General features: G+C 46.1%; 1 protein-coding gene and 1 pseudogene across 1 annotated transcript; one reads left to right on the top strand and one right to left on the bottom strand.

Moving 5' to 3' along the window:
- Positions 1-3,339: 3,339 nt before the first annotated feature.
- Psma4 (proteasome 20S subunit alpha 4) lies at positions 3,340-12,089 on the bottom strand. Its single transcript, XM_038323658.2, has 9 exons — positions 11,958-12,089; positions 10,594-10,619; positions 10,320-10,362; positions 9,610-9,772; positions 7,138-7,215; positions 6,678-6,766; positions 5,200-5,330; positions 4,466-4,589; positions 3,340-3,749 (listed from the first exon to the last, which is right to left on the bottom strand). Exons 2-9 carry the CDS (start codon positions 10,594-10,596, stop codon positions 3,595-3,597), a joined length of 786 nt encoding a protein of 261 aa, XP_038179586.1. The 5' UTR covers positions 10,597-10,619; positions 11,958-12,089; the 3' UTR covers positions 3,340-3,594.
- Positions 11,659-12,707, top strand: LOC119810265 (annotated as a pseudogene).
- The last annotated feature ends 1,627 nt before the right edge of the window (positions 12,708-14,334 follow it).

Below are 14,334 nucleotides of genomic sequence, written 5' to 3'. Positions count from 1 at the left end.
AAGGTGGTAGCAAAGTGCCCTGGGTGCTCTTATATACTGTTCTCTGAGGTGTCCTAACTTCTGGGATGTGGCAGGGGTGGTCACGACATGGAAAATCCAGCTGTCCTTCTAACCTAAGCAGGAAAGGGTTTTTCAGAATTTTACATAGCATATCAAGAAGGGGCACTATTTATCCATTCATCGGTGTTTGTTGCTTTGAATGTGCCAGTTCCTGTTTATGGAACTAGGATATGGCTACTGAAAGAAAACGAAGTCCTTTCTCTGGAGATGGACAGCAAATGTGACAGCTGGTTTAGAGCGCTGTGGAGAAAGCGTGACAGGGCCGGGGGGCAGGAGTACGGAAGGCAGGTCGCTCTTCCAGAGGCGCCACGTGAGAAGGCATTTCATCAGAACAGATGAGGGAACGGAGACAGATAACGGGGACAGGGGGTGGGGTGGGTTTCCAAGGCAGATATATGAACTGCGAGACAAGGACCAAGGACTGCCAGATCATTCGGATGAACTGGACAGGGGAACACAGGCAGCAGAGGGGCAGAGTGCAGGGTGCTCTCATGGGCCAGTGTAGAGAATTGGACTTTTACAGTGGCAGTCGATTATAGGGAAAGAAAACCAGTTCAGGGCTGCTGAATCAGGAATGATCCCTACAGTGCTAACTGGCTGGACTCTGGGCACAAGCTGGAGATATAGCCAAGACAGTTTTTGGACTCACTTTTCTACCCAGTCCTACTTTCGAGTGTAACAAGACAGAAACAGGATCATTTAAGGATAGACAGCCAGTCCTATCAAGATTTAGGGGGACTGTCTACTTACAAATACATACTTATGACCCCAGTATGCTGGCTAGTTTTACATCAACTTGACACAAACTAGTCATTGGAAAAGGGGAAACTTTCAAATAGAAAAAAAAAGCTACCATAAAATCAGGCTGTATAAGCAAGCCGTTGGGCATTTTCTTAGTGATTGATGTGGGACCAGCCCATTGTGGGTCATGGCATCCTGGATTGCTGGTCCTGTGTTCTGCAAGAAAATCAGGCTGAGAAAACCATGGGGAACAAGCCAGTGAGGAGCACCCCTTCATGGCCTCTGCATCAGCTGCTGCCCCGGGTTCCCACCCTGATGTCCCTCAGTGATGGACTGTTCCCTGAACGTGCACAATGAAATAAACCCTTTCCTCCCCAAGCTGCTTTCGGTCATGGTGTTTCATCATCAAAATAGAACCCTAACTAAGACATAGTGCTTTCCCTACAGTTTGTGTAGCCTGTTCCGAGTAGTTTGAGGAGTGTGTTCCTAGGTGAGGGCCAACAAGGTGACCCTTGACCTTCTCACATCAGCTCTCGTACTGAACCTACTACTCATCTTGCGTCACATTTTCATGCACAAGTGATTTTTGGTTGAAAATGACCTTCAGACACAGTGCTTGCTCATCTGCTAAGCACAAGAAGACTATGATGTACCTTGAGAAAAAAAATTTACCCATAATACTGTTGGTTGGGCCTCTTACAACTGTGTATAGTGCACACACCTGTTATTATCTCAGCACTTAGAAAATTGAAGATGGCTGTGAGCTCCAGGCCAGCCTGGGCTACAAAGACACATACCCTCTCTCTCTCTCTCTCTCTCTCTCTCTCTCTCTCTCTCTCTCTCTCTCTCTCTCTCTCTCTCTCTCTCTCTCTCTCTCTCTCTCTCTCTCTTGCACATGCACCAAAAAAGGTGTCTCTTAAGTAGAAACGTGTATAAAACAGGTATGAATAAACAGGTGAATACACTATATATAGTTGATTTTAGCTAACAGGCTCCAAAGTGGTAATTAGCTGTATGAATACAGTACATGTTTCAGAAAAGTCATTATTAAGACAACTCGAGGACTGGACAGACAGCTCAGCTGTGAGACAGCATACTGCTCTTGCAGAGGGATGGAGTTCAGTTCCTAGCATTCATGTTAGGCAGCTCGCAACCACCTGTAACTCCAGCTCAGGGGATCCTGGATGCCTGGCCTCTATCTGCTCACACACACATACATATATATAAATTATTAAAAATAAAGTAATACACATCCTGCAAGAAACTGCTATTACTTCAATGTACTTTGGAGATTTAAAATTGGGATCCTGTTGGGTGGCGCACATCTTTAATCCCAGCACTTGGGAGGCAGAGGCAGGTGATCTCTGAGTCGAGGAGGGCCTGGTCTACAGAGCGAGTTCCAGGATAGCCAGAGATACACAGAGAGATCCTGCCAAAAAAACAAAAAACAAAAACAAAACCCAAAACACTGGACCCTATATTTGACAGACACTAGCTAAGGAAATCGGCTCTCATCCTGCCACCATGGAATACCCCAGGTTTTTAAAGTCATGCCTATGTCTGGATCCCCTGGAGCTAAGGGGAATGGAGTTCAGCTTGTGCCCAAGTTTGAAAAGCCAATCAGGTGATCTTAGTGTGCAAAACTTACCTCTCCAACTTTAACAAGCATAAGAATCCCAATCTACGGCTTGTCAAATCAGGTGGGGAATGCATCTTTGTGCCCAACTGTCAGCTCACCATGCCCAAGACTCTAGGTCCAGTGCCCTAGGGTGGAGGTGGATGCAAGCGCATGAACAACAGGGTGGGACTGGGTTTCAACTGCAGAGACTTGAATTCTGGTCTGGGGTGTGATTCCCCAATTTCTATTCCTGTAATTCTATTCCTGCTGGGAGTCCATGAGCCACATTTTTAACAACTGCACTCCATTCCTTCTGCCAAGTCACAGAAGCGCAAGCGGATAGAATGAGCTAAACCTAGCAAGGGAGCTCCCTCTGGCCTCACTGGAGCTGCTCTTCCTTGTTGGCCCCACTTGTCAGGCGGCAACTCCTCCCACGCTATCTTCTATGAGGCCGGGGCTGCTGACTGTGGGCAGCCTCAGTTCCAGGGTCAGGACTCAGTATTCCTTACAGACGTGCAGATATACCCTAAGGCGCTGTTTAGTCTAACTGTTCAGTCTCAAACCAATCCCTAGAGACAGCAGGCAACCTGCCCACTTTGTAAAATCCGGGTAAGTCATAGTATACATACCTCACAAAAAGAAGGCCATCATCACTCTAGCAACCCTGGTGTTCTTTTGTTTACTCATTTTTAATTATGTGTGTCTGCATGTGGGTGGGCTGTGCATGAGTGTAGACGCCAGGGGCACTGCATCCCCCAGCAGATGAAGTTGTGGCTGTGACCCACCAATATGGGTGCAGTAAACTGAATTTAGGTCCTCTGCAAGAGTAGTGTGTGCACTCTTAATTGCTGAGCTATCTCTCTGGCCAACTGCGGTATCTTCAACAATTATTGCTACAGAGAAATTTTTCCTTCACCATAACCAATCTTTCTAAATTTTATTCCAAAAAATTATGTGTTAAGATTAAGATGTCTATAAAGATGTCCATCATTACAATAAAACATCCAACTGGACAGATACGACAAGGACCCAATTCAGTATGTAATGTCCTATTTTCCTGATGGGCAAGTTAAAGAAGAAAAAAAATAACAAAAAAAACCTTTCCAGGGTAGAAGGCCAGGACAACGCCTAACTGAATTGGTGCCTCTAAGAAGTTATAAAATCCGTGATTTTGTTTATTTATCCTTTTCTTTCTGTTCTTTTTCCTTCTTCTCCCGCTCAGCTTTAGCTTCTTCCTCCTCATGTTTTTTGATCAACTGTTCTACTTCCTTCTGCTTGAGGACTCTGATCACGGTCTTTCCATTCTCTCTTGTTAGTGTGGCGATTTCCACTAAAAACACAAACACATACTTGCGTCAGAGGCAGAATGACTTACACTCTCTTTACCCACGTCTTGGCCTTTTTCTTAGTCTCCCATGTTATATACTCTTAACGATACACTCACATTTTTATGGGAACAGAATACCTTTGATCCTGTGATACCCTGATTACCATTTTTACCTAAGGGTCTTTTCTTCCCCCAGTAACTTTCTCAGCAAACATCTGTGTTACCCAGTAAGGCCAGGTCAGATGTTGTTCTGACCCACAAGCTGTGCTGACCAGAAGGAACAAGCCAGAATATTCAAACAATACAACACTATTTTTAATGAACTTTCCTAATTTCTTTTCAAAACAATGACCTTAAAAGCAGTTTCCATCAGGCATGGCGATGCACACCTGTAAATCCCAGCACTCTGGAGGCACAGGCAGGGGATCACTGCTAGCTTGATGCCAGCTTTGGTCTAACAGTGAGGTCAAGGCCAGCCAGAAGCACAGGATCTCCAAAACAGGAATTACATTCAGACTCAAATCCTTAAGTCTGCCCTATGACGTAGGACTGACTGTGGTTGTACAATTCATCAAGGCTAATCTTAGTCATTTAACAGCATGGAGTCTCCAGTGTCCCTTAAGGTGGCTGCTTCAATAAACTAAAACTCATTAAAGACTTAAAGCTGTAGCTACTCAATGAATCCCCTCACTCAGACAAATCAGGAGGACTGGGCTCACCTTTCTCAGCTGATAGTTTACTAACATCCATGGTCTTATTTAGCACCTTGATAGCGAGAGCGAGTGCCGACTTCAGAGTCATCTCTCCTTCTTTGTAGTCTTGTTTCAGCATTGACACGGCTGCCTAAAAAACAGAATCAACACAGAGTTTCCTTCAAATCTGTGCATTTAGGGGAGAGTACGACGGATTGGCATAACACACCAACTGACTAAATTCATATCGGCTTTGCAACCGGTACAGTGTTGACAGTGGGAAGGGTAACACAGATGGGGAAGGGACCAGGGTGACCAGTGTTCTGTAGGCCTTGAACCTGTGGCCTCCGCCAAGAGTTCAGATGTGAGCAGGACAGTGGTGATGCATGCCTTTAATCCTAGCTCTTGGGAGGCAGAGGCAGGTGGAACTTTGAGCTTGAGGCCAGCTTGGTCTACAGAGCAAGTTCCAGGACAGGTTCCAAAGCTACACAGAGAAACTGTCTCTTAATGAGGAAAAAACAAACAAAAAAGGGGTTCGGGTGTGAATTAACACATGAGAAAAAAAAGTCTTACAACTTATAATTGAAAACTAGCACTTATCTATAAATATCATCAACAAACTACAGCATAAAGTAGCAGAGACCACACTGAGGCCGTGCTGACACTGTTGTTAAATGCTGTTAGACACTCTTGCACTAAACGCTACTCCAACAGCACAGACCTTAGCCTTCCCTGCACGTCAGCGTCACAAAGATACTCACAGCACTGTTGTTCCCGATACACGTGGCTTTCCATCCCCCGTAATTTCCACTTGGGTCACTCTGATAGAGCTGAAAGCCATAGTGTTTATCCCAGCCAATGTACAGCAGAGAAACACCAAAGGGACGCTTTCCTTTAACAAAGAAAAAAAAATCAATAATCTCAATTTTAAAACCCAACCACCTCAATTTAGAGCTGCCAGTGGATGCGGCCCAAGCCTGTCTGTGGAGTTAAGCATGCATAAATTGCTTTTGTGTTCTGGCCACCACAGATAAGCTCAGTCACAAATGCTACTTCAGTTTCCAGGAGCTGGACTCCCGGCTAGGAAGGAAATGAGTTAACTGAAGCCCCCCACCCTCATGCAGAATTTCATTATTATGTAAAAATGATCTGCTTCCAGACTTGAAAAGGCTACTCTGGCCGTGAAGCATCCTGTTGTGGCATGTGGAAGCAGATTTTCATGGAACAGGTGGTATCTGTATCCCAGGGTTCAGGAGGCTGTGGCAGAAGGATGGCAGAGCACCAGGTGAGTCCAGGTTACACTGTGTGAATGTCTCACAAACAAAACATGTGGAGAATAAGACTTCAGAGTGCTTATCCCTAAACGGGGCATTATCACTCCTCCAATACCCAGTGATCCCGGAAGAAGGGACAACGATACTGGAAGAGCCAGAGGTGGTGGGTGACAGGACACAACAGGGAAGCCACAAATGAGCTCGCAGTAGTGTGACAACATGCCCAAGACTCATGCTAAACAGCACACGGGAGGAGGGATACTGGGGGGAGGAGGGATACCAAAGGAAGAGGGATAGGGAGGTTTGGGGGAAAGGGATACTGAGGGGAGGAGGGATACCCAGGAGAGGAGGGATGAGTTTCTAGTATTGGTAGCTGCTGGAAGAGGAAGTCATTTTCATTACAGGTGTGGCCCTTGCTAAAGTGACAGTGCTATAGAGCAGGTCCCACACCCAGAGCATTTGTTAGCACAAACTGGACTGCAGGATTTAAAAGAGGAAATTGGGAGGGAAGAAAAGAACATAAAGTTGGGCAGGATGGCAGGTGGGGGATAGATTTGGAAGAAAATGGTGGGTGAATTTCATTGTATGGAATCTCAGAGAATAAAAATATTTTTAAAAATATATTTTAGGCCGGGCGGTGGTGGCGCACGCCTTTAATCCCAGCACTCGGGAGGCAGAGTCAGGCGGATCTCTGTGAGTTCAAGACCATCCTGGTCTACAAGAGCTAGTTCCAGGACAGGCTCTAAAAACTACAGGGAAACCCTGTCTCGAAAAACCAAAATATATATATATATATATATATATATATATATATATATATATATATATATTAAAACCCCCAAAAGAAACCCAACAAAGCCAAAATAACAACCTCAAAAAACCTTAACACAGAACAAAACAAAGCAAAAGTTTATTCCTTATAGAATGTTTTAAGTTTTCAGAGTATTCCCAAAGAAACTCAGTACCTCCAAACTGTGTATAAGCCTGTTTGATATCGCACAGTGCTGTAACCAACTGCTCACATGGAATTGGCTCCTGGTACTGTAATAAATACCTACGGTAAAGAGAATGACATATTAACAGGCTTCTCGAAAATATATACAATGCAAGGAAATGCCCTCTGAATTAAAAAATATATATGTATGTATGTGTGGGTATAATTAATATATATATATATATATATATATATATATATATATATATAAAACGGAGTAAATGCAGCAGTCACTTATATTCTGAAGAGGACGGAGGGAGAAAAAGAATACTAGTATTCTCATGTGTACCAGAATTTTATAATTTTATAAGTTGGGCCTCTTCAGGGGTTAAAGGTGTGCACCACCACCGCCTGGCCAATTAGTGGCTTTTTAAAACAACTTTAAAGCCTGCCCTGGAGCCACGTGACTTGCGCTGGGTGTCCATCCGTACCTTTGAGCAATGAGCCTTAGTTCATTAGTCAGGACGTTGGCATCAGATGTGATGCCTGCCACACTGCAAGCCATGTCCCTTGAAGGAAGAAAAAGATCAATGTGTTAAGAAGTACCTAGACCTATGAGGGATTCACCAACTTTCCTCACAGGACCAGCCTCAGGAAAAAGGCTAGAAAAGCACGTCTTCTTGGGAAATGTTTAGCTAATGTCATTCAGCACAAATGATAAACAAATGCACTCTCAGTTCTTCAGCAGACAGATTTATTATTGCCCTCTAGAAGCAGGCAAGAAAAGAAACACTAAGTAGCTAAAGCAAAGGAGCCAAAGAAAAGCCTTTGTTGAGTGGACAGACCACTCCACTGGGGTGTAACTCACTGCCTGGCCTGACTGGTGTGAGGGGAAGGGACACACGGTGGGGGTTCACGGGCTGTCTAGGCATGCACTCCCTTTTCTGCCTGTTCCCAAAGCTTTTCCTGGCTCTCCACAGTCTAGCTACCTGCTGGGACTACGCCTCAACAAGTGCTCCAGTCCCTGAGTAGGGCCTAAAGTGACTCTGTGGGGGAAGGACACTGTGTCAAGTGAGTGTGCCAAAGGCCCGTGAGAGCATGAGGCCCAAGCAGGGAGTGTCTTTCTGGTGGCTATGTAACCTGGCACAGAACCCAACTGCCTTCTAAGTACCTATATCTTTCCTCTTAGACAAAAGTAGACCCCAGCCTTAATCAGAGAAGCCTCAGCTTATGTGCTGGTGAGTGCAGAGACTCATGGTGCCTATGATGCTGGGGATAAGTGACAGTTGAGGGACAGCCCTAAAGAAGTCGCTTATACCACTGCCTCTCTAAGGCTTTCAGACAAGGCTTGTGGGAAAGGGGCCGGCAACTACGTAAAGAGTAGGAAGACAAAGAGTGGGCTGTAGACTAGACTGAAATCATCGGTTCACAACTGCTTTGGGCACAGGTGAGACCGGATGCTGTGGGTATTTGTGCACTGTGTGAAGATGAACACAGTGACTGGTGTAGTACAACGCGGGATGGCCGACAGCTAGGCAGGAGGTACGGGCAGGATTTCCGAGGAGACACCAGGAGAAACAGAGAGGAAACAAGAGGTGTAAGATGGGACTGGAGAGATGGCTCAGTGGTTAAGAGCATTGCCTGCTCCTCCAAAGGTCCTGAGTTCAATTCCCAGCAACCACCTGGTGGCTCACAACCATCTGTAATGAGGTCTGATGCCCTCTTCTGGCCTGCAGGCAGACACACAGACAGAATATTGTATATATAATAATAAATAAATATTTTTAAAAAAAGAGGTGCAAGATGGAAGAGAGGTTAACACCATGTGACAGAATGCAGATTAATATAAATGGGTTAATTTAAGTTATAAGAGCTAGTTAGGAACAGGCCTAAGCTATAGGCTGAGCTTTCATAATTAATAAGAAGTCTTCCTGTCATTATTTGGGAGCTGGCTACCGGGACAGAAAAAGACTTGCCACAATCCTACCAATAATCAGTCAAGAAGGGGCTCAAAGGACCCTGTCTTTATATTGCAACTCTTAGCTGCTGATAGATTCTGAGAAAGGAAGAATCACTGTCCTTGGTTATGTGCCAACTGCTAAGCCCACCGGCCTCCAATAGAGAGCTTTCAACCCACGGTTACACAGATGGCCCTGGGAATGTCAGTCAATCTGTAAACAGAGATAAACGTTAAGAAAGATTTGCGGGGAGGGAAAAGGAAGACGGGGATGGTAGGGATAGGATGTGAAATGGGTCAGAATGCATGGTATACACCTCCAACATTATAGTAAACAAATAATTAGATAGGCCTCAGTGACAAGCATTCATCGGGCCTACCCCAGAAGGCAAAGTCTCCATGTAGCACAGCCAGTCCTCCATGAAAAGCAAAGTCCCAAGTACTCAACCTAGAAACTAGATGTACTGTGTGGCTGAACTGTGCCCAGATCTCCAAATCCCGGTGAAGAGTCAGTATAATTAATTCTCCAGAATCTCTACACTATCATTCTAAGCAATACCACTAGGGCTTGCTTTATGCTAGGTACTGTGTGAGTTTATTTTGCTCATTTATTTTGTTTCATTAGATTTCTACAACCACTCTGCGTCCCTAAGAAGTCAAATAACTGATGCAATATCACACCTCACATTGATCGACTTTGAATTTTAAACCAATTCTGTGTGACCAGTAAGTACATACTTTTATCACTGCACAATGCCATTTTACACTAAGTGTTTAGCTTTGCACTCGAAGTGAATTACACACATACTGAACATACTGAGACATAATACAATAAATGGGCTTTGGGGCGGTTTCAAGAAAAATAAAACAAATACACAAATTTTCACAAGAAAAAATTAATCTACTCCCTTCAGTTCTACCATCTCACATAGAAGACTCCTTTCCAGATATGCAAATCCCACTTAGGCTAGAAGTGAGATAGTGCTCTCCCCCAAGATCCACTTACTCATTAAGTTTATAAATTTTTTCAGAAAAAAAGACTTCGTCAAGAAGCTTGTGAATGTTGCGCCGCTCTGCTGCAAGCAGGACTCCATCATTGGCTAAGATCCCCAAGCAGGTGCCCGCGTGTCCAATAGCTTCCATGGCATACTCCACCTGGTACAACCGACCTACAAGACAGGGAGACCCAGCGTTCCTCTGTGTCCTCCAGTGCTGATCGTGAGAAACCGGCAGACACTAAACAGTGAGACCCAGCGTTCCTGTGTCCCCCAGTGCTGATCCTGAGAAGCCGGCAGGCACTAAACAGTGAGACCCAGCATTCCTGTGTCCCCCAGTGCTGATCCTGAGAAGCCGGCAGACACTAAACAGTGAGACCCAGCGTTCCTCTGTGTCCCCCAGTGCTGATCCTGAGAAGCCGGCAGACACTAAACAGGGAGACCCAGCGTTCCTGTGTCCCCCAGTGCTGACCCTGAGAAGCCGGCAGACAGCAGCGGGTGCAGCCCAGCCTTAGTTTCAGTACTCAACAGCACATGCGGTGGTCAATAGGGACAACAGCTATTTCAAAGTACGAAAAGAATGAACCTAACACCAAAAGACACACGTGTAGCTCCCCCCCCCCCCCCCCCCCGCGCCACTAAAAGTATAATACTTAAAACAAAACAAAACAAAACAACTAAACAAAACTTTCTTTGAAGCAGGCTAAATTTTCTAATTTACCTTCTGGAGAAAATATTGTGGTCCTGGAGTCATATCTTCGAGACTGCAAAGGAAAAACAGAACAATGGTGCCTGTCACTGAAGTCAGTCAGCTTCCGGAAGCCCACAAACCTACAGCTGAGTCCTGGTGCTGAGTCCAGGGGCAGAAGCCACCACTCCACTCCACCCCACCCCACCGATCCTGCTTCTGCTTCACTTGCCCGTCAGTGTCTTAGCTGCAAACAAGCTGGAGCATTCAACAGGCACGAATTAAATGAAACGTGTCATGAACTCACCATGGCTTCTGAACTTTATGTAACTCCTGTGAAAAGAAAATAGGAACATTAAAAAAAATTGTAATTTAAGAAGTATCTTCTAGCCAGGCGCATGCCTTTAATCCCAGCACGTGGGAGGCAGAGGCAGGCGGATCTCTGTGAGTTTGAGGCCAGCCTAGTCGACAAGAGCTAGTTCCAGGGCAGGCTCCAAGGCTACCCAGAGAAACCCTGTCTCTAAAAATGAAAAGTGTCTTCTACCTTTTAAACCGTTTGCTCCACACCCTCATTCAGCTAACACTATGTATCAGACAGCCGTTGGGAACTGTACTGGATGCTGAACCACCACACTAAAGGTGAAAGCCAACTCTGTCTGAAAAACTCAGAATCTAGCGGCCAGAGAGAGGGACACAGATCATAAGGTAACTAACTGGAAGAGGCACCGAGGGTGGGGTGGGAAGAAGGGATGGACAGAAGGTAAGTTTCTGAGAAACAAATACCGAGAACGAGAGTAAATCACAGACGGGAGAGGCAAAAGTAAGTAGAAAACTCTCAAGTGGAAGGAAAATTGGGAAAGGGTGAAGGGAAGGACATTCCAAGTAGAGCAGGATGAGAAAGGTTAATGAAGCGGAACTGAGTAGATAAGAGACAAATTGCCTAAGCCTGATATAGTCCTAAATTTCAGGGTGTAGGGGCAGGTGGTAAACCTGGGCCTCATTTCTTCGAAAGACAGCAATGGAAGCTCTGCCTTAGTGGAAAAATGGCACCCAGAGTTCAGTTCCTATACTGCCAAATAATGGGAAACCAGGAATCGTGGCTGGAAAGTTAAACAGACATCTGAAGGGTCTGGGTGCTCAGGTGAAAACTTTAATCTCTTACTACTGACGGCTCCATCGAATGACTGGGCGCAAGGACCCAAGAACTGACATTTTAGGAAAGTTGTCCGGCAAGCTAACCTGCCAGGAGCCGATTCCAACGTGTAGGAGAAACAGAAAGGTGGCCCCGAGCACAGCAGCCAGGCCACGCAGGGTTTCGATTAGGCTGCGAACACAGCTCTACCTCCACGCCCCGCGCCGGCGCCACAAGCTTTGGACTTTCCCCGCAGCTCCACTTTCCCGAAGGGACTCGCAGGGCCGCCCCACCCCTCGCACCGACGCGGGGGGTCCCAGAGCCCGGGCCCGCCGTCCAGGCCTCGCGGGGATGCCCGACGGCGGCCGGCGGGGTCCAGTCCATGGCAGGCCGGTCACCGAGGAGGCGGGTGCAAAGTCATCGTGCCCACGGCTCCTCGGCGGCGGCCGCCCCGGCCTGGGCCATCGTCTCCACGCAGATGGCCCCCGCCCAGGAGACAGCGAGCACGCTTCCGCGGGCCCTAGGGGACCGAGCCTCACCGGAGGAAGACAGTGAGGGGTGCAGATCGGCGTCGCTTTACTCAGCTGGAGAAGAACCAACCCGGATGGCCAAGCATCAGCGGCGAATATGGCTCCCGAGCGTGCGCAGAACTGCCAGGGGGCGGGGCGGCGAGGACGCGGAAGTCCTCCTGGTGGCGGGGCGGAGACCGGCTGCCCCCACGTGGATATTGGAGGAGAACAACCTCGTCTTAGGTTGGGGTCGGTGTTAGAGGTGGATTGGAGGGAGGAGGGAAGAGCCTAGCCTGCGGAAAGTGGAACCAAGTTCGTCGTACACTTTGCGCTCCACTTTCTGTTTCTCTTCTGAACCATTCTAATGAAGCCCAGCGTAGCAATAGACAGAACCGAATCCCTTGCTATTCCAGCCGTGCCCTTTGACAGCATTTCCTTCGTCCTACCCTGTAGTTTCGTTGTCTCCTTTCTCAGATCCAGCTCTTTCATTGGGAGAATTTCTCTTCATCCATCCCGTCTTTCTTACCTGGTTTCCGTGCTCATGTTGGGGTTTGAAGAGCTAATGAGCTGACTGTGCCTGGTTTAATAGTGTAGTCATCTCAGCCTGCTGGATAGGGCTTTATCTTCTGTGTAGACTGCAAAATGATTTGGATCTGTTTTTTGTTGTTGTTTGTTTTGTTTTTAAAGGGGGGAAGCATAGAAATTAGTGGCATATAGTCTGGGCCTGGTCAGTACTCAGCAGGCAGAGGTAGCAAGTTCAGGGCCAGCCTGGTTTGCCCTATGAATCTCAAGCCAGCCAGGGTTGCATAGGGAGACTGTCTCAAAAATGAGAGAAAAAAATAGTAAAATATCCATACAGTGCAGCATGTATTTAATATCATAGCAGAAGTCAGCAATATTTGCATTAGGAATTTAGTGACGGGAATCCTCGTTAGCATGAACAATCCAGAGAGAAACTGCAGGTTCCACTGTATAAGAGGATGAACGCTGGTCTGCAGTAAAGCCAAAGTTTCAGTCCATTTTTCTGGTCCCTAGTTTCCTGATTAGCCAAGTTAAACAAAAATCTTAAATGTGAGAATCCTAAGTGTTTCACATGTGAATGATCTCATTTGTTCTCCCTCCCTCCCTGTCGCGCTCTTTCTCTCTCTCTCTCTCTCTCTCTCTCTCTCTCTCTCTCTCTCTCTCTCTCTCACACACACACACACACACACACACACACACACACACAGAGAGAGAGAGAGAGAGAGAGAGAGAGAGAGAGAGAGAGCGACAGGAGAGGAGAGGAGAGGAGAGGAGAGGAGAGGAGAGGCAAAAGAAGTATGGGATTCTGTAGTGATTAGGAGTAGGAGTCACAACCCAAAGACCTAATTTAAGATCTAAGCCTGGGTCTGAGTCTATTAATTCAGCTTTTAAAGGCTCTATTTTCAGACTATCTGTATGATTCTGTTCTGGATTAAATAATGTTCAATAAACATTGGGTTATAGTATATATACTGAATAACTAATGAAGCAGGAAAGAGGGCTGCTCCAGATTGTTGACCTAAGATTCTGACTTGTTAAAGCAGCAGGGCTCACTGACTGGATATGGCAACGAGAAAAGCAAGCAGCATGTCACACCAGGATTTTGGGTAACCTGGAATATGATCCATTATTTAGTAACTATTTATTGTGCCTCTACTATGTGCCGGAGTCTATGCTAAGAGGTTGTCATATTCTCTTACAAAACCCAAACTCTCTGGGATAGGTACAACCATTATCTTGATTTTACAGAACCCTAACCCTAACTCTCTGGGATAGGTACAACCATTACCTTGATTTTACAGAACCCTAACCCTAACTCTCTGGGATAGGTACAACCATTACCTTGATTTTACAGAACCCTAACCCTAACTCTCTGGGATAGGTATAACCATTACCTTGATTTTACAGAAAGGAAACCAAACACAGAGAAGTTAAAAATGAATTCCAAGTAAACTCAGAGAAATGCCTAGTTTGGGAAATTTAGATAAGTCGACAGGCAGGTAGACAGACAGACAAGCAGTTACAGTATCAGGGCCTACTCACATAGGCAGATAAGCACTCATGAGGTTGCATGAATGGCCAGGGTCCTGACCGGAGCCCTCTGTAGATAGGGTGGTTAAACCAAAAAAATGGACCGAGTGCCGTGGACGTGCCTGCAGTCGCAGCTACTTGCTTGGTTGCATGAAACAGGATTATCACTTGAGTCCAGCATGGACACCACAGTGGAATCCGGTCTAAACCACAGAAAAAAAGCCCACCCTACAAGAATAAGTAAATAGCCACTTACATTAGAGAGTCATGGCAAGAAACCAGTAAATACTGAGGTAAAACTTAAATATGCAATGACCTTCATTTCACTAACTTTACAGACTCCTATAAAAAGGCA

The sequence above is a fragment of the Arvicola amphibius genome, chromosome 3 (assembly GCF_903992535.2).
Source record: "Arvicola amphibius chromosome 3, mArvAmp1.2, whole genome shotgun sequence".
Lineage (NCBI taxonomy): Eukaryota > Metazoa > Chordata > Mammalia > Rodentia > Cricetidae > Arvicola > Arvicola amphibius.
The sequence above is the reverse complement of the archived record's forward strand: the minus strand, read 5'-3'. Positions and strand labels throughout refer to the sequence as shown.